The sequence below is a fragment of the Podarcis filfolensis genome, assembly GCF_964270895.1.
Source record: "Podarcis filfolensis genome assembly, chromosome: 5".
In the NCBI taxonomy this organism is placed as follows: Eukaryota; Metazoa; Chordata; class Lepidosauria; order Squamata; family Lacertidae; genus Podarcis; species Podarcis filfolensis.
In genome coordinates, this window is record NC_139608.1 from 92,513,421 (window position 1) to 92,533,784 (window position 20,364).

General features: G+C 44.4%; 2 protein-coding genes across 4 annotated transcripts in view; one reads left to right on the top strand and one right to left on the bottom strand.

Annotated features, from left to right (window-relative positions):
• SPON2 (spondin 2) overlaps positions 1 to 20,364 on the top strand; it is a 460,822-nt gene that overhangs the window by 94,708 nt on the left and 345,750 nt on the right. Inside the window, exon 7 of one of the 2 annotated variants that reach the window (XR_014548638.1) lies at positions 1,316 to 1,454. The exons of the other annotated variant lie outside the window; for it this stretch is intronic. The gene's annotated coding sequence lies outside the window, so the exon portion shown is untranslated. Of the gene's footprint in view, positions 1 to 1,315; positions 1,455 to 20,364 lie in introns of those variants that run through there. 2 annotated transcript variants of the gene reach the window in all.
• FGFRL1 (fibroblast growth factor receptor like 1) overlaps positions 13,089 to 20,364 on the bottom strand; it is a 169,642-nt gene continuing 162,366 nt past the window's right edge. For both annotated transcript variants that reach the window (XM_083615703.1, XM_083615702.1), the window contains exons 6-7: positions 17,945 to 18,298; positions 13,089 to 14,688 (exon numbers count right to left, since the gene is read on the bottom strand). In XM_083615703.1, the coding sequence (XP_083471829.1) occupies positions 14,267 to 14,688; positions 17,945 to 18,298 (776 nt within the window). In that variant the 3' untranslated portion in view covers positions 13,089 to 14,266. The remainder of the gene's footprint in view (positions 14,689 to 17,944; positions 18,299 to 20,364) is intronic.

Sequence of the window (20,364 nt, forward strand, 5' to 3'; positions counted from 1 at the left end):
TTTTAAATAAATTCCCATTTTTAGCTGTCATATTAATCCCCAGATATTTCACTTTCTTCACCACAGTCAAACCTGTTTCATTCTGAAATTTCTCTTTTTCAAACAATGTTAAATTTTTCTCTAAAACCTTAGTTTTGGACTTGTTCAGTTTAAATCCTGCCACCTGACCAAATTCTTGAATTAATTCTAAAACTCTTTTGGTACTAGATTCTGGCTCCTGTAACGTCAAAACTAGGTCATCTGCAAATGCTCTCAATTTATACTATTTGGCTCCGACCTGTATGCCTTTAACCAACCGGTCCCTTCTAATCATATTCCGCAAAACCTCCAGGACCGATATAAAAAGTAAAGGGGAAATGGAGCACCCTTGTCGTGTCCCTTTTTCTATCTTAAATTGTTCCGTAACCACATTATTTACAATTAATTTAGCCTTTTGTTCAGAGTATATTGCACTTATACCATTTTCAAAGCCTTGGCCTACCCCCATACCCTGTAAGTTCTTTTTCATAAAACTCCAAGAAATGTTGTCAAAGGCTTTCTCCGTGTCCACAAATATCAAAACAGCTTTAGTATTTATGTTCACATCTAACTTTTCCAAGATGTCAATTACATTCCTCAAGTTATCAGATATATGTCTTCCCGGTAGAAAGCCCGCTTGGTCCTTAAGTATCTCTTCAATCAATACTCTTTTCAGTCTCTTGGCCAAAATATTAGCAAAAATTTTGTAATCCACATTTAATAAGGATATGGGACGGTAGTTTTTAAGTTGAGTCTTTTCAGTCTCTGTTTTCGGTATAAGTGTAATGTAGGCCTCTTTCCACGATTCTGGTGCCCTTTTCCCTTCCAAAATCTCATTGCAGACTTCCTTCAGAGGTTGAATTTGCCAGTCCTTCAAAGATCTATAGTATCTGGAAGTCAACCCATCCGGTCCCGGAGATTTGCTCTTGGGCATAAATTTCTGTCATATGGCTTGTGCCCAGACATTGCACATATCCTTGAAAAGAATAAGATTGAGTTGGGGGGAACTGGGCAACTTTTAAAAGGAATTAGTGTTTCTGATCCGCAAACTGACATTACAGAAGCAAATGAAATACGTGAAATTCTGGGCTGCATCAATAGGAGCATAGCATCTAGATCAAGGGAAGTAATAGTGCCACTGTATTCTGCTCTGGTCAGACCTCACCTGGAGTACTGTGTCCAGTTCTGGGCACCACAGTTCAAGAAGGACACTGACAAACTGGAACGTGTCCAGAGGAGGGCAACCAAAATGGTCAAAGGCCTGGAAACGATGCCTTATGAGGAACGGCTAAGGGAGCTGGGCATGTTTAGCCTGAAGAAGAGGAGGTTAAGGGGTGATATGATAACCATGTTCAAATATATAAAAGGATGTCACATAGAGGAGGGAGAAAGGTTGTTTTCTGCTGCTCCAGAGAAGCGGACACGGAGCAATGGATCCAAACTACAAGAAAGAAGATTCCACCTAAACATTAGGAAGAACTTCCTGACAGTAAGAGCTGTTCGACAGTGGAATTTGCTGCCAAGGAGTGTGGTGGAGTCTCCTTCTTTGGAGGTCTTTAAGCAGAGGCTTGACAACCATATGTCAGGAGTGCTCTGATGGTGTTTCCTGCTTGGCAGGGGGTTGGACTCGATGGCCCTTGTGGTCTCTTCCAACTCTATGATTCTATGATTCTATGACTCTATGAAATAAGCAATATATGTGCAACTCAGTCATATGGGCAAGGTATTACAACTACTACTACTTTTTGCCCCAATCCCACCTTGTATAAGATAAACACAGTACCTCTCAAATGTATCATTGTTTTCTTCATTAAAGCCTTTTTCAACAGTCAATATTTATTGTTCTAGCAAACTTGATCCATTTCCTAATACCGAGCTTTTAGAAAGCCGCTGTTTGGGTCCCCGGTGTGTGTTCATTAACACACTGCTGAGAAATGAACCAGAAGTTATCCTTACCAAGACTCTAGGGAGCATGTATATGAAGTGAGGCTGTCCATGAAATTGGCATATTCAAAATAGAAAGATAGTAATACTGCCAAAAATAACATTCAACGCTTAACACATCTGTGGGCATTAGTCTCTGGGAAGGACACTAATAATCACATTGTCAACATAGATACCAACTGAATAAGCCATTAATGATTTGGTGCGCAGCTTCCCAATAAATGTATAGAATGTAAAAAGCAAAACATCATTGGCACATGAAGGAAGTACTGTATTTTTCGCTCTATAAGACGCACCAGACTATAAGACGCACCTAGTTTTTGGAGGAGGAAAACAAGAAAATAATTATTCTGAATCCCAGAAGCCAGAACAGCAAGAGGGATCGCTGCGCAGCGAAAGCAGCGATCCCTCTTGCTGTTCTGGCTTCTGGGATAGCTGCACAGGCTGCATTCGCTCCATAAGGCGCACACACATTTCCCCTTACTTTTTAGGAGGGAAAAAGTGAGTCTTATAGAGCAAAAAATATGGTACTAGGATTCTTCTGGTACATTATGTTTCTTCCCCCTTACCAAGGTATTTGCAAATGAACACCACTGTGCTGGGATACAAGAATCTGAATCTCTCCTCTGATAAAATCTTAAGTCTTTCACATGCAATGCAGTGATCAGTGCTCTGCAAGAGGAAATGTGTCACAGCCTCTGGTGCTTTTAAGTTGCATAACATCACAAGTTTTCCATGCTGAACATAGGAGCCAATTCCTAGCAGCCGAGGTCCCTTCGACCCTCCCCAAAGTTGATGGGCATTGTCATTCAAACAGTGTGGGCACACCACATCATGTGACCGATTATGTTCCTCAACCCCCAATATTTTATTTAAGCTGGCACCCTTGATGCTGATGTTTCAGCACAAAATTCTTTTGAACCCTTCCAACATCTCTGATGCTTTTGAATTCTGGTGCTGGAGGAGACTCTTGAGAGTCCCATGGACTGCAAGAAGATCAAACCTATCCATTCTTAAGGAAATCAGCCCTGAGTGCTCACTGGAAAGACAGATCCTGAAGCTGAGGCTCCGATACTTTGGCCACCTCATGAGAAGAGAAGACTCCCTGGGAAAGACCCTGATGTTGGGAAAGATGGAGGGCACAAGGAGAAGGGGACGAGATGGTTGGACAGTGTTCTCGAAGCTACCAGCATGAGTCTGACCAAACTGCGGGAGGCAGTGGAAGACAGGAGTGCCTGGCGTGCTCTGGTCCATGGGGTCACAAAGAGTCGGACATGATTAAACAACTAAACAACAACAACAACAACATCTCTGGATGCTCCAAGACTTTCATGTACTTTGTGTTCATGAGAGATCCTTTCTGTCCCTCTGGCCCTGTTCTACCAAGATCTGGCTTCGGGGAAATGCTTCTGTCATGGAGTTTCCACTTGAACCACTACTGGAAGGTAAGTGGGGGCACTGAAAGGTTCTCCTAAAGCCCATTTACACACTCGACTCCCTCAGCGTAAAGTGGGTCCAAAGCTCTCCTTCTGTGGCAGGGAAAGCTATTTATACGTTTTTGAAAGTTTAAACCCGCTCTGAAGTTGGATTAGCAGTGGCAGATCCCTCACTAAACTATAGGCATCTGAACTAAGGATAGACAGCTGTTCTTGGCTGGGAATCCAACTCTGAAATACACTTGATGTACATACATGGCTTCTTGGCTACCTCACGGATGCCCATCTGTTACGCTGGCACTGTGCTTGCTTAGGCGCTGGTCAGGCTTTGCCCTTGGGTAATGCACAAAGCATTCCCTGATGCCTAAGGCCAAGCAGTGTCACATGGCAGGAGATGTCTCCTTGAAGAAGTCTTCACATCTTTTCTTGGTGAATATGGCTAAAGCAATGCCTTCTTGCATTCCAGCCACACCTGCTCATGACAAATCACCAAAATATAGGAGCAAACAAACAATAGAAGCTGTGGAATCCATGGAAACTCATGGCTGTCAACAATCGGACAGGTTCTGTTACACTGCATTCTTGAAATACATATGATTACCAATGGCGATATTAACATTAAAGGGCCCGCCCTCGGTCAGGCACCGGGACCAGCAGGACAAATCAAATTTCAAAGGAGTGAATGCAGCTGACACTCAAGATATCACTTGTAGAGGCGGCTCAAGAAGAGAAGGAGGGAACCTATCCCTAACAGCCCCTTTTGCATAGCAGAAAAAAATGGCTTTAGATTATCTAGGGAGAGATAAAAGAGAGCGAGCAGAATTAGCGCACCTTTAAAGGGAGAGAAGTGTTAGAGATGAATCTATTTTCATCATTTAGGACCTGATCCAAAGCCCAACAAAGCTAACATATTTAGCGCTAAATTTACTGGGCTTTGAAGAAAATGACAACCTTGTATGCCCTCTTAAAATAGATACAGAGTGCTTAACGAAGACACTAACGGCAACCTCATGAGCTCTATAAACAGAGAGATGTAAAACAGGGTAGCTTTGTGTTTGGTGGCATTGTGGTGCACTATTGCACACCTGAGGGATGCGGGTGGTGCTATGGGATAAACCACAGAGCCTGGGGCTTGCTGATCAGAAGTTCGGCGGTTCGAATCCCCGCAACAGGGTGAGCTCCCGTTGCTCGGTCCCTGCTCCTGCCAACCTAGCAGTTCGAAAGCACGTCAAAAGTGCAAGTAGATAAATAGGTACCGCTCCAGCGGGAAGCTAAACAGCGTTTCCGTGCGCTGCTCTGGTTCCCCAGAAGTGGCTTAGCCTTGCTGGACACATGACCCAGAAGCTGTACGCCGGCTCCCTCGGCCAATAAAGCGAGATGAGCGCCGCAACCCCAGAGTCGGTCACAACTGGACCTAATGGTCAGGGGTCCCTTTACCTTTACTGCACACCAGCTGGATAGAAATAGTCTTTCCTGCTGCAGGGCATGATTGATTTTCTATCTGCTGCATTTAGGGATGGAGGAGGAAGTTGCTAGCATGCTTTTCATAATGGGAGAACTGAACCTGGTGCTCCTGAACTTGCTTGCAGGTCAGGACACAATACCCCATCAGACTATGTACTGTTATGCATTTTGTTATCATAGAGTTGGAAGGGATCCTGAGGGTCATCTAGTCCAATGCAGGAATCTCAACTAAAGCATCCATGACAGATGGCTACCTAACCTCTGTTTAGAAACCTGCAAGGAAGGAGAGTCCACACCCCCCCCCCCAAGATAGTCCATTCCACTGTCAAACTGCTCTTACAGTCAGGAAGTTATTCCTGTTGTTTAGTCAGAATCTCCTTTCTTGTAACTTGAAGCCATTGGTTTGAGTCCTACCTTCTAGAGCAGGAAAAAAGATGCTTGCTCCATCTTCCATGTGACAGCCCTTTAGATATTAGAAGATGGAAATAATATCTCCTCATTTCCAGGCCAAATACCCAGCTCCTTTAACTATACCTCATAAGGCTTCGTTTCCAGCCCTTTGATCATCTTGGTCGCCCTCCTCTGCACACATCCCAGCTTGTCAATATTCTTCTTCAATTGTGGCGCCCAGAACTGGATACAATATTCCAGGTGTGGTCTGACCAAGGCAGAATTGTGTGGTACTATTACTTCCCTTGGTCTGGACACCATGCTCTTGGTCAGGTGGCTTCCACCACTCCTCCTCATCCAGCCAGTCTCTGACATTTGTGAAAGAGCCAAACTGTATGCAAGAAAGCTCTGAACATGCATTTGAGGACCCTTGAATAGGGAGGGAAGCGTCAATGCGAGCATTTGCTCAGACATAGCGACTTCATGCAAGTGGAGTGTTTTGCTTACATACTGCATTCAGCTCACATGAAGCATGGTCTCAACAACTCAGTCTCAACAACTGATCCACTGGGTAAGAGCTGTGTAGCTCATCTGGGCTGACGCTCCACCAAGTCTGTGGAGATTATGTTCCTGCTCATAGTTTACTGCCAGCTCGCTCCTGACAACTAGACTGAATTTTGAGCTGAACCATCAGGGTTTTGAAGGCTCCAGCAATGAATATCGAGATGAAGGTCTCTTGTATCGAGCGGAACACACGTTTGCTACTGCTGCTGTTCCTTACCTTGGTTTCTTTTTCAGTATTGATAAAGGAGCTTGATCAGTTGTGCCTTGGCAGACTTTGGCCCCTGCTCTAATCCAATAGGAATTCATATATGGACAAGCAGTTTTTGTTTGCGTTCCCCTGGGAGGAAAAGTTGAACCCAGTAGCAAGAACTGTATGCACCTAGCTTTCAATACAGGGCCAGCCCACCCATGAGGCAGGCTGAGGCAGCTGCCTTGGGTGGCGGAATGAGAGGGGGCAGAGGAGCAGTAGGGGCTTCTCTGCACGCTGCCTCTGCCACTGGCAGTGGCTTCCAGCGAGATCTCATTAAATCTCAGCAAAATCTCACTAGAGCTCATCAGAACCTGCTATCACCACCACTGCTTTGCAGGCACTGCCACGTGACCCAGGTAAGGGAGGCTTCCCCAGGGAGCAAAATGGGACACCCTGCCCCCCCCCCATTTCAACAACAGAGCTCAGCATCTGTTTAGGGAGATGTAGCAGAGCCTCTCTGATTATCAGGGCTGTTGGAGACAATAGCTGAAATGGGAAAGCTCAATATTTAAATAAAGGTAAAGGTAAAGGGACCCCTGACAATTAAGTCCAGTCGTGAACGACTCTGGGGTTGTGGCGCTCATCTCACTTTAAAGGCCAAGGGAGCCGGCATCTGTCCGCTTCCACAGTTTTTCCGGGTCATGTGGCCAGCATGACGAAGCCGCTTCTGGCAGTGCACGGAAACGCCATTTACCGTCCCACCGGTATGCATAAATAAACGATGTCTGTGTAAACTTCAGTACAAGCATTTATTCAACAGTTTGAAGCTACTAATAGTACTGGCTGTACTATTGGTTTTCTTCCAACCTGAGCAGCCCAATCCTTTGCATTTTTACTCAAGAGTTTGCTCAATAAGGCTTGATCTCAAATACATGGGGGCCAGAACTCAGCAGCAGAGGATGCTTGGGGTGTAGCAAGTCCCAGGTTCAACCCTTTAGCTTCATAGTTAAAAGCATCTCAGCCAGCATTAGAGATCTTGGAGTCTCACTTCTGCAGTAGACCAAGCGGCCTAGATCAATCAGTGGTCCGACTTGGTAGTAGGCAGAGTCTAATGGACACAAAGCTGGAGGCAGGCAGAGCATTCAATAGTCACATTTTCACGGGGTGGAGACCTGCTCATAGTGATGTCTGCACTAATGCCCACTGCATTCAATCCAGCCCCAGCTCGGAAGCGGTACAACAAAAAGTGGTGGAAAGCAATCCTTTCCTTCCCCACTGGGCTCAAAAAAGGAGGGGAATTACTTATGCCCGGTCTTGTCCTGGTGTAGATTTCCTGTATTTGTGGGGATGTTTGAGAAATGGGGGAGATGGGATTCAATGAAGGCTACACCATTTCTGCACGCAATTTAACGTGTTGGTGCTGACCTTCAAAGCTCTAAACAACCTCAGTCCTGTACATGTGAAGGAGTGTCTCCACCCCCATCGTTCAGCCTGGATGCTGAGGTCCAGCTCTGAGGGCCTTCTGGCAGTTCCCTCATTGCGAGAAGTGAGGTTACAGGGAACCAGGCAGAGGGCCTTCTCCGTAGTGGTACCCACCCTGTAGAATGCCGTGTCAGATGACAAGGAAATGAACAACTGACATTTAGAAGACATCTGAAGGCAGCCCTGTATAGGGAAGTTCTTAATGCTTGAAGTTTTACTGTGTTTAATGAGCGTGGGTGGTGCTGTGGGTTAAACCACAGAGCCTAGGGCTTGCCGATCAGAAGGTCAGCAGTTCGAATCCACACGACAGGGTGAGCTCCCGTTGCTTGGTCCCTGCTCCTGCCAACCTAGCAGTTCGAAAGCATATCAAAGTGCAAGTAAATAAATAGGTACCGCTCTGGCGGGAAGGTAAACGGCATTTCCGTGCGCTGCTCTGGTTTGCCAGAAGTGGCTTAGTCATGCTGGCCACATGACCCAGAAGCTGTATGTGGACTCCCTCGCCCAACAAAGCGAGATGAGGGCCGCAACCCCAGAGTCGGTCACGATTGGACCTAATGGTCAGGGGTCCCTTTACCTTTAAGCTGCCCAGAGTGGTTGGGGAAACCCAGTCAGGTGGGTGGCTTCTGATGATGCTCCTCCTCCCCCAGGCTACCCATGCCCCATCCAGAATTCTACCGTTTAGGGGTGGAACTGTGTGCAGAACTCTGCTAAAGGAGCATCTTAGCTGACAGAGCCTTTACACAGAGAATGGAGGCATCTGTGATGTTTCCAGAGATGGTGGATTTGCATTCTGGTGACATCAAGTCTTTCATTTCAACCCAATGCCCATCCATCAATTACCTAGTGAGTGTAGAACCATTAACTATTTATTCAGCAGTTAACTATTCAAATACATGCTCTTCTGAGCAAGAAAACAACTGGTGTACAAAATGTGGCCAATGGAATATGATAATCAGAACAGGCAGTGTTACAAAGGTACTGCTCTTTAGCATGGAAACGAGCCAGAGGTAATAAAACCACCATAAAAACGTCAATATGACATATGGCAAAGCATTGGCTTTTTATGGCTACAACTTGTAATGAACTGGAAAACAACCCGAGCTGCCATTTTTACTTACGACTCTTGTTAAGTGGATCTTCAGCTTGCTTTAATATGAAAGCAATTGATGGAAATGTGATTAATGTGACAAAAGCCACATGGGAAGGTATATGCCTGTCTGTAGATCAACCCCCAATTAAAATAAAACCGAACTAAAAAGCGTTACGATGGCGGAAGTAATGTATGAATTTATCAAAGTGTGTTGTAACATTTCAGCATAGATTTGAACTGAATGGCTGAAAGCGAGTGTCACCCAAGTCTTTCCTGAAGTGATTATTTAATACTCTCCAGTTCTGAAGTTTAAAGCACCAGAGGAGGGAAAAACCCTTTCAACATCTGTGTTCAAGTGAGCTGAGAGCCTGTACACAGAGTGATTTAAGGTAGCAGTGTGGAAAGGATGACTGCTCACCTGGCAACCTCTTCCTTCACACTGCCAGCCCATTCATAAAGGCAGCTCTGGTTTGGCCAGACAATTCACCCATTTTGCCAAAGGAAAAGCAACTGTGGCCCCTTTTCTCCCACCCACCCCCCAAAAAACCATCTGGTTGTGAACCCATGGATTCTGATTCTGCATATGGCAGAAAATGTATGGATCCACAGAGGATTCTGGGTAAATACACATTAATAACAGTACTGGTGTCACAAAGCTTTTCCTGGCTATTTCTTCTTACTGATCAGAAATTTTCAAAAATTGCCTTAATTAGAACCAGAAAAGGCTGCATCTCTGACAATCTGTAGCAGTGTAAATATGTTACATTCAATTATTATTGTTATAATTATTAAAGATGAGTTTTTAAAACGGAATTTTCAAGTTTATGCCTAAATCCTCATTTCCCTCATATTTCATACCACTTCACAACTTGATTACCGATCCCACACTTTTAAAAACTGCAATATTTTGATAAAGTTCTCACTTTGAGAAGGCTGAAAAGTACAAGACGGGGGGGGCAGCTTAGAAACACTTTGAACTTTTGACATTTGAGGCCAAGTTCACAGGTCAGATTGACAAGGGATTCTTGTTTCTGCTACACTAATGCCACTTCTGTGACTGTAGTTCACCATATAGCTGAAGTTCCTATATCCATTAAGAGATTCTGGTAACTTTTAGCAGAACCTTGGCCTGAACAATACTATTTTTGTTAAAATAAATGAAGTTGCAGTCTGTTGTCTTGTATCATTAGTTCAGGAAAATGCATATCAAAATTTGGTAGAACACAGGCTGCATATACACTACAAATAATCCTGGAAACTGTAATTTATCCATCACATAGCTAAACCCCCAGCACTCTTAACAATATTCTTTGGGGGAAGTTATGTGCTTTAACACATAAATGGGACGCGGGTAGCGCTGTGGGTTAAACCACAGAGCCTAGGACTTGCCGATCAGAAGGTTGGCGGTTTGAATCCCCACAATGGGGTGAGCTCCCGTTGCTCAGTCCCTGCTCCTGCCAACCTAGCAGTTTGAAAGCATGTCAAAGTGCAAGTAGATACATAGGTACCACTCCAGCGGGAAGGTAAACAGCGTTTCCGTGTGCTGCTCTGGTTCGCCAGAAGTGGCGTAGTCATGCTAGCCACATGACCCGGAAGCTGTACGCCGCTCCCTTGGCCAATAAAGCGAGATGAGCGCTGCAACCCCAGAGTCGGTCATGACTGGACCTAATGGTCAGGGGTCCCTTTACCTTTACCTTTATGTGCTTTAAAAGAATGGCGAGTACACTTCCACATTCTGCTTTTTTAAATTCAATAGGAATAGTGGATACAGAGATCATATTCCCTGCTGTCCTGAGCCACATAGAGACAACATACACCTGAAAGTGTGGAGTGGAGTCAACTATTTGCAGTAATTCTAAGTGCAATCCTAACAGTTCAATGGGATGTACTTGCTAGGAACTGTGCTTGAGACTGGCTCATAAGCCTCCATCCCACACAAGTAAAAATCACCTAGATTTCATTAGCACTCGCCTTTGAGAATGGCCGATTGAATGGTGGAACTTATTTCTGAATAATCACACCCAGAATCAAGGCTGTATTCACTATCCCAGCTGGCACAGGGACGAGTTGCTGCTTATGGCTGCTCAAATTATGTCAATGACCAATAAATCAAATACATATTTTGCACTGGAAAACACCTGTCATTGGTACCTTCAAACACTCGCCCTGAATCCGTCTTCTCACAAAACCTTTATGGTGTCCATGTTAACACACAACCATCAAAGCAGAAGGGTTTATTGCATTTGTAGTAGAAATGTTTCAAATAACAGCTGTGGCACTTTAGGAATAGAAAACATATGCTCAGTAGATATTTTGCTGTGTCAACCTGAGGTGTGCAGCTACAATACTGGTGACAGACAAACCAAACCTACCTGGCAAAATTCAATCGTGGTTTCACCTTTGATTCACAGCACGTATCCTTTGCTCATGTAGAAGCCTGATTGATTTCTCCAAATTGACACCACCATTTTGTAATCTATAGAACATCTTCGGTGACAACCCCAAGCCATGTATACAAAAACTCCTTGGGCACAATTTTGTGTAAGCTCCATTGGAATGAATGAGAGACATGTCAGAGCATCGCCGTTCTGAAGTGTGTTCCAAGATACAGGTACCCAGATATTGGGATCAAATCTAGTGATCCGGGGTATTCAGGTATCCAGAAAAGCTAAGGAGGAGATTCAAAATTAAATGGGAGCGCCCATGTCCGATGTATTTGGCAGTCTCACCGAGACTGGTGAGCAATCCAGGTGAGCAAAGAATTTGTAAGGTTTGTGGCAAGTAAGTTGGGGCAGCCAGCATCTACGTGGAAATACGTTCCTCTGAATTTAATGGGATTTAAACACATTAAACATGCTTATAATTTATATTTATTTATTTATAAAATTTATATCCCGCTCAAATTTAGACTATGCCTATTGCAGATAATGTGGAGGTACATGAAAATCCCTCGGCAATAATTAAGAAAGGCCCGATTCTTCAAACCATGAGCTAATACACAGGCAAAAAAAAAAAAAAATAATTACACACCGATAATGGTAAAAAAGAACAGAGGCCTTAATAAGACAGGCTGCGAATGGAAAACATTGTCCTTCCATCACACGTCAGTTTGCGTTCCATCATCCGTCATGCAAGGAGGATGGCAAAGTACTGTCGTTTTTGCTTCATTTTTCGACCCACTTCCCATAGAACATTAATGCTCATCACTTCTTTCGGCGACTTTTACCGCTGAACACTCAGCACGCCTGCATTATCCTATGTGTAGCACTGGCATACCTGTGGTTAGGAATGACCATTTAAGAGAGGTGGCTATAATAGGTCACACTTCTAACCCCAAATCCTATTGCTCAGGGTTAACTGGGTATCCTGGAGGTGAGTAGAGTTCTGCCTCCCTCTTCCCCTACCCTCTCTGGGGGCAACTGCTGTATTTGTTGCTCTGTAAGACTCACTTTTTCTCTCCTAAAAAGTTAGGGGGGATGTGTGTGTGTCTTATGGAGCGAATGCAGGCTGCACAGCAATCCCAGAAGCCAGAACAGCAAGAGGGATTGCTGCTTTCAATGCGCAGTGATCCCTCTTGCTGTTCTGGCTTCTGAGATTCAGAATATTTTTTTTCTTGTTTTCCTGCTCCAAACACTAGGTGCGTCTTGTGGTCTGGTGTGTCTTATAGAGTGAAAAATACGGTATCTTGTGTAGCCACTGATGGGTTTCTGCACAGGCCCTGGAAGTGAGACCAAAAGAGCATGTGCACCTCTAGTGTGATATAGCTTGGCTGTTTTGCCTCACCATTTTGCATTAGTTTTATCTGAGGCTACAGTATTACCCGTGCGACAGAATCACACAGAAAGGGAGCACAGAGCTTTTGACGCCTGCTTAAAAATAACCCTAAAAGAGGTCACAACATGCTACAGACCTAAGTGAGGGAGTTGTGTCGCTAGTGGCATCGAGGGAGTCTGACATTTCACCCGGCACACAAAAATGAATCTCACATGGAGGAAAGTGCACTTCCCAGCAATTAAAAAAAAAAAATGTTGCATTGTTTGAATCCTAGAAAAATGCACTGTTTAGACAACCGATTTGCTACTCTGAGGAGGAGACTGGATGGATTGTCTGCAACACGTGAGTAATGGCTGCACACTTATTGTGCAAAAAAGGGTCTTCTGGAAAGACTATCCATGCAGGGGGCGTGATCTCAAATGTAAGCTCTCCTTCAGAAGTAAACTTAACCACTGTTGCATATTTGATTTTTGGCAGTTTCGTGAGTGAAATCAATAAGCACCAGCTATTTGTTTAAAGTCCCTTCTTGTTGGAAAATAATCTGTGATTTCTTTTGCAAAGAACAAGATTTGCTGAACAATCTTGAGAACAAAGACAGAAAGAAACACAGGAGAGGAGCCTAGAAAAGAAGAGGAGCAGAAAGCCATTGTAACAAACCAAACAAATATATGACATTCAAGATCCTAAATAAAGTACTGTTAAAAGCTATATTTCTTACATTTGAGAACCTAGCATCTATAACAACCTGGAAAAAATCTTTATTTTTTGATCAAAAATATGTATAGAAATGCCTGTTTTTGAGACAAATATCATACATTTTTTTTCTTTTAAAAAATAAATTAAATATACATGTCTTCTGTTAAAACTCTATATAGATTTTAAAAGGTTTAGATCATTGGAAAATATGGTCCAGTTTTGCTGTATCCCCACCCCACCCCAAACTGAAATGAATTAAATAACAAAATGATCCCCCTTTCCCCTCCCTCCTCTTCCCCATGCCCACAAGTGCATATTCAGCATATTCATAATTCATAATTCCCTGGAGTCAATTTTTATTCTTCTTTTAAGAACCGTCTTTAACTTGTTTTGTATTATCAATTGTCAGCTCAGAGGCACACCACTATAAATCTTGAAAAATCTGACAATCGCAGACGAGGGCAGCATAATGGGATTGTGTTTCTTCCTTTCTTTCGTGTTCACAAAAACCAGCATGATTATCCTTAATATAATTAAATATAAATATAGCGAGTTGTACAACATTGTCCTTTGCTTTTGGGGCAATTGGGGGAAAGGGGAGCCAAGTCCTTTAAAAGGAAGCCGCCCCCCCCCCCCCCCGGCCAAAGAGTGTCACCCAGTCACAACTAGCTTGTTTATTGCTAACTATCAGGCAGCATAACACAACTTTAAATAGAACTCTCTCCCCCGGAAACGGCCACAGTGGCCTTTTTCGTCTTTTGCACTGTCACTCAAATGCTTCTGTGTCTAAGTTCTGCTTTGCATCGGGCCTTCTCTGCGTGTGCCAAAGGATGGAGCCAGGCTGGCCTTGGGCTTCCACAGGTGGCTGAAGGACAGAAGCAGCGACCGAGGTTGGGGGGTGGGCGGACAGGATCAGGCCCAGCTTCCTTTCCCTTCTCCCTCTGGCTTTTGCAACAGGAGTTTCCCGTTTTCCAGGGGCCCTTTGACCTTTTGGGAATTCCTTCATCATTCCTTTGTCACAGTAACAACAAACGGCAACAGCAGCAACAACAAAACCCTTTCTCCGCATTTCTCTGCAAAACCGCTTCTTCTTTTTTTGGGAATAAATGGTTTTGTTCAATTTGGTTTCTTTCCCCCCCACACACACACCTTTCGGGTATAAGCTGACTCAAAGAAGTCTGCATAGAGTGTACCGCAGGATAAACTCCGCGTAGCCTTTTAGCACTGATAATGAATGTGCTGGTGTTGGTGAACTTTGCCTTCAATGTGTGAATGCGTATGAGTGTGGATGTCCGTGTAAATCTTTGGGTACATTTTGGAAGCTATGTTTGGGGCCAGGGCAGACCCTTGGCTCAGGAGCTGCTGCTGTTGCTGCTGCTGCTGAGCTCCTACATATTCCTCGTAGTTTATGGAGGAGATGCAGTCTTTGTCGGGGACTTGCGGCACACAGACCCGGTCCCGGGGGTGCGGCCTGTGCATAGGCGCTGCCGCGGGAGGAGAGCATGGCTTCTTCTTGGTCTGGCAGAGCCACAGAAGGATCGTTCCAAAGATGAAGACAGCTCCAGCTGGGATTCCAATGATCACAGGCCATGGAAGGCTGCTGGCGGAAGGAGCCACAGGAGGGCTGGGTGGCTTAGGATCTGGACAGCCCATTGCATGGGAACAGAACGAGAGAGCAAGAGAGCAAAAAGGTTAATTAGAAGCAGGCCAGGGAGATTCAGATCAGATGTCAGGTACACAGAAGCTTGCACACACTCTCCTGAATTGTGTTTTACCTACATTGGCTCCCAGTACGTTTCCGAGCACAATTCAAAGTGTTGGTGCTGACCTTTAAAGCCCTCAATGGCCTCAGTCCTGTACACCTGAAGGAGCGTCTCCACCCCCATCGTTCTACCCGGATACTGAGGTCCAGCTCCGAGGGCCTTCTGGCAGTTCCCTCACTGCAAGAAGCCAAGTTACAGGGAACCAGGCAGAGGGCCTTCTCGGTGGTGGCACCCGCCCTGTGGAACGCCCTCCCACCAGATGTCAAAGAGAACAACAACTACCAGACTTTTAGAAGACATCTGAAGGCAGCCCTGTTTAGGGAAGCTTTTAATGTTTGATGTATCACAGTATTTTAGTATTTTTTTGGAAGCCGCCCAGAGTGGCTGGGGAAGTCCAGCCAGATGGGCAGGGTATAAATAATATATTATTATTATTATTATTATTATTATTATTATTATTATTATTATTATTATTATTAACTTGTCAGAGTGACACATAAGGATGGTTTCCTAACACCAGCGCTTGGTAATAAGGCAGCTCAGAGCAGATAGAGAAATGAAGCTCCTGTCAACAATGCCTTCTTCACATCAACGTGCCAGGAGTCGGGACTTGAGCTATGTGACTTAGTTATGCACTTCAGCCTAGATGCAGCTCAGCTGCAAAGGCTGGTTTTGTTCACCGCTGAATTCTGCTGCAATGCAGAGTATCTGGGCATTTCACCGGGACTAAACCTTCGGTTAACACAGAAGGAGGTTCTCAATGCTGCTTTTGCCATGCTACTGATAAAACATGGGTCAGGGGTCAGCTGAATGAGGCAGAGTTGCAGCACCCCCAATTCTGCCCCATCCCTCACCTCACCAGTCAAGACTCCACCAATCGCAACATTGCCGGAAAGGTCTGCCAGAGGAAGGAGTAATTTTTAAACCAGTGAGGGAAGGGAGGAAGCCAGGAATGATATGAGGAAACTGTCGCCCCTGTGTTCCTGATTTAAAGCCTGGTAACTTATTAATTTTTATTGCTTTTCTCTTTTTTGTGAGTTTATCGATGAATTTCTAAAATGAAGAGTTTTGGTTATAAACTCGTCTGGCTATATATCACATTGACTGACTCCCCATCCTTCCCTAAGCCTGGAAGTTACTTCGCATCCTCCCCTTCTCAAATTCCAAATCGCTTTTTCCTGAAGCTTCTTTTAATTAGTAAATAGTGACACTTGGGTATTCGCTATGCATTTGCACAATCAATAGAATAAAAAATGTGACAAGGAATGTCCCGTGTAACCGCTGTTGTGCCTGTGGGACAAATTGAGGACTTTGTCAATTGTACAGAAGGAAGGAAGCATGTTCTGCAATGTTTTTACCACTGCAACACCCAAAGGGTCATGTGTCCACCAGAAAAATTAAAAAGAGGGTATTAGAGCATAAAAGCTGCACTCGGTAATCATAGAATGTAGGTCCCTTTGGCGAAACACTTTACTGAATATGGACTTAAGTTTCGGACCCTACAAAGAACAAATTGAGAAGGTGGTAACTGGATTGGGTAGTCACCCTGAAGATCTTAATATGCCAGGTGGATTAAATGAAGAGTGAAACTGATCTCCTATACTACAGCTTATAGTGAATTTGTTTGCTATGTGCATAATGATGGGATGTCAGTTATTTTAATAACTGGCCATTGAGGATCTTTGAGTTATTGTATACAGTGGTACCTCGGGTTACAGACGCTTCAGGTTACGTGTTTTCGGGTTGCGCACCGCATCGAACCCAGAAGTACTGGAATGGGTTACTTCCGGGTTTCGGGGCTCACGCATGTGCAGAAGCACTAAATCGCACTTTGCGCATGCGCAGAAGCGCCGAATTACGACCCGCGCATGCACAGATGTGGCACTGCGGGTTGTGAATGTGCCTCCCGCACGGATCATGTTCGCAACCCGAGGTTCCACTGTACTTTCTATGGCTAGATGGTTAAGCACCCTGGAAGAGATCATCTTTACCTAGCAGTTTTAGAGCTGTGGGAGGATTTTCCACTGTGTTCAAAATTAACTATACAGCTGTGTTGCTTTGTGACTGATAACACCGTTGCAAAAAGGGTGGACTGGGAGGTAGCTCTGTGTCCTCCTCTGACAGTTCCAGGGGTCCTTCATCAAGCTTAATGATTTTAGATGATGATTCATGGCAATGTCTTCTTAATGGTTTTTAGAATTAATAATAATCTTCAGATGCCTGTAGCAGAACTAGAGACTAAAGGGGCAAGTAGCTAACGCTGACCAAGATTTGCTTAGTATAATCTGTTGTAATCTTGGACTATATTCTTTTTATAATTCAAAGAACTTCTCTTTTTTATTTCTTGTGCTGGATTTAAATATATTGAATTTGGACTATTTATTCCAGTTTTGAAATTTTTATACTGAAGCTATGGGTGAATGGTAAGGTTGTATAACATACTGTGTTTTTAAACAATATTTCGTACCTTATCTGAGGCACGAAACCACTATTATTGGTACAGGGTTTTGTGTTAAGATTACAAATGTTTATTCACTGAAGACGCCTTGTTGAAATGCGCCTGGCCGGTTCATCTAAGGAGAACTCACTTTCTTGGCATTTGACCTATAAGCAGAATTTGAGAGGGCATTCTTGATGCTTGTTTGTAGGGTGTATTTCGTGGTGTTATGTACTGAAGTTCTCACCCTGGGCCAGCAGGGGGATACTGTAGATAGTTATGCAAATAAGGGATCGAAAGTGACGTTCAGTGATTGGATAGTTTTAGAAAATTGTTACAGTTACGTTGTACTGGAGCTCTATATAAGCAGGCTGGCTGAACCTTTCAGTTCAGTTCTGTTCTGGCCTGTGAATAAACAAGAGCTGTTTGAAGAATCGCTGTGTCGTCTGATATGTTCACCCACATCTTAACACACGGAATATTAGAAATTATCTTCACGTTTCTGACCTACAGTTGAGTATTTTACCTTAGCTTTGTCTTTTTGAAGTGGTGTTCTGTACAGGAGAGTGGAACTTTCTGTGTATGCTTTGCCTTAGAACTCAGCCAGCCCATTTTAATGGCCACAACAATAAACTCCAGGAACGAGTGAAGGACAGGTTAGTGCTCAAAAAGCAAGGGAACAACCTAGCACCTCACCTGGTAGCACTGTGAGAAATGCGCTTCGGAAGCTGTATCCCATGGTGTTTGCCCCTAGGCAGATGTACATTCCAGCATCCTCTTCCTTAGCCCTTGTGATCATGAGCTTGTTCAGGTAGGAGCCATCGGGGCGGGACCAGACCTCTCCCGTAGGCAGCACCACAAACTTCTGCCCCCCGACATCGATGGTGGAATTGTACTTGTTCTCAGTGCCATACTCCACTCTCTTCAGCCACTGAATGACAGGCTTGACGTCACTCCTCACCTTACACTGAAAGGAGGTTGTCCCCCCATAGTCTACCGTTGTGTTCACAGGATGTGCCCCAGTAAGAATTGGCTTGGATCTTGTTCTCTCTGGAAGTAAGAACAAACCAAACAACTTTTTTTAATGCATTCAGAAATCTTCCTTCTGATGGACTATGATGGACTGTTAACAAAACTCTGGATTCCCCCTCACCTTTGGGCACAGTATGCTTTTAAGCTGCTTCACATATGCACTGAGCATGCAGACTGTGGGGCTGCTTTACATGTGAGGGGTCATCTGACCCTTCCTTCCTTCCTTCCTTCCTTCCTTCCTTCCTTCCTTCCTTCCTTCCTTCCTTCCTTTATAATGCTGTTAAATCGGCCATACTTGTACATGGTCCATTACCAGCAAAATCCAACACTGTCACATTTCACTTCAAAAGGGGAAACATCCCCAAAATGTGGGGAATGGTAAAAAGAGGTCGAAAGGTAGAGTCAAACCTCTGCAAAACTCTTGGGGGTTGTTTAAAACCAGAATGTTAGAAGCACAAGGGTCAAGAAAACGCCAGTATGGTTAATGTGCAGTGCCAAAGTAGCTATAAGAGGCAAGAAGACTTCTTTTGGAAATTGGAAACCTTTTCTGTTTTTGTTTAGATTAGTTTGTTTTTTATTGTTTTGTATTGTATTGTTTTGTTTTGTATTGTATTGTATTATGAAAAGCCTTAATAAAATCTTACTACTACTAATAGAAATCTTGTCTGAATGAGAACTAAAAGTAATGTAAATGTTGACAAAGGAAATACAAGCAGACAATAAGGGATGCTTTTTTTAAAAAAAGAGAATACATTAGTAGCAGGAGACTGGCTAGGGAGGCATTTGGACCTTTGGATGACAAGAGAGTCAAAGATGTGCTAAAGGAGGATAAGGAGATTACAGAGAGGATGAATGAATTCTTTGCATGTCTTCACAGTGGAAGATACAGGTCAGATCCCTGTGGCTGAACTAATTTTCACAATAAGGGAGTCTGAGGAACTCAGACAAATATTGGTGCTGAGACACAAAGTTCTAGCCTTGTTGACAAAAGCAAAACTGACAAATGACCAGGTCTGGATGGCATCCAGCTGATAGTGCTCAAAGAACTCAATTACGAAATTCCTGATCTTCTAACAAAAACATGCAACTTGTCTCTAAGATCAGCCTCCGCATCTGAGGACAGGAAAATGGTCAACATAACACCAAATTTTTTTAAAAGGGTATCCAAAGGGGGGGGGGTGTTGGTTGGAAATTGCAGGCCAGTTAGCTTAACATCCATCCTAAGAAAACAGGTGGGAAGTATTGTTAAAGATAAAACAACCAACCATATAGAAGAGCAAGCCTCACAGGAACCACATTGGTTTTGCTTCACACCCTCCCCAAGTGCCTTGCACTGCAATAATGCTTCTTGCTTGCCTGAATGAATGGAGGATGGAAAAGAATGTGCAGGAACCTGCTTTTTGCATGGCTGAAATGTGGCCTACAAAAGTACCGTATTTTTCGCTCTATAGGACGCACTTTTCCCCCTCCAAAAATTAAGGGGAAATGTTTGTGCGTCATATAGAGCGAATGCAGGCTCCTTGGCTTCAGCGATAGCAACGCGAAGCCTCCGAAGCGCAGAGGGAGCGCTCCCTCCGCGTTCTGGAGGCTTCGCGTTGCTTTCGCTGAAGCCTGGAGAGCAAGAGGGGTTGGTGCGCACCGACCCCTCTCGCTCTCCAGGCTTCAGGGATAGCCACCTGAAGCCTCCAGAACGCAGCGGGAGTTCCCACTGTGCTCCGGAGGCTTCAGGTTCCTTTTGCTGAAGCCAGGAGAGCAAGACTCTCCTGGCTTCAGCAGACAGGGAGAGCTGCGCAGGGCCCCTTCAGTGAAGTGGGAGGAGAAATGGAAGGGGCTCCGTTTCTCCTGCCGCTTCACTGAAGGGGCGCTGAGCAGAGAGGGGGAGAATTTTTTTTCTTGTTCTCCCCCTCTAAAACAAGGTGCGTCCTATGGTCTGGTGCATCCTATAGAGCGAAAAATACGGTAAGCATTTCCTCTGTTGCCCACTTATATTTGGTCTCTGGTCCTGCCCAACCCTGCCAGGTGGCTCCTAAAAGGTTATCCATGCAGCCCTCAGGCTGTTAAAAGGTCCCCCATCCCTGCCGTAA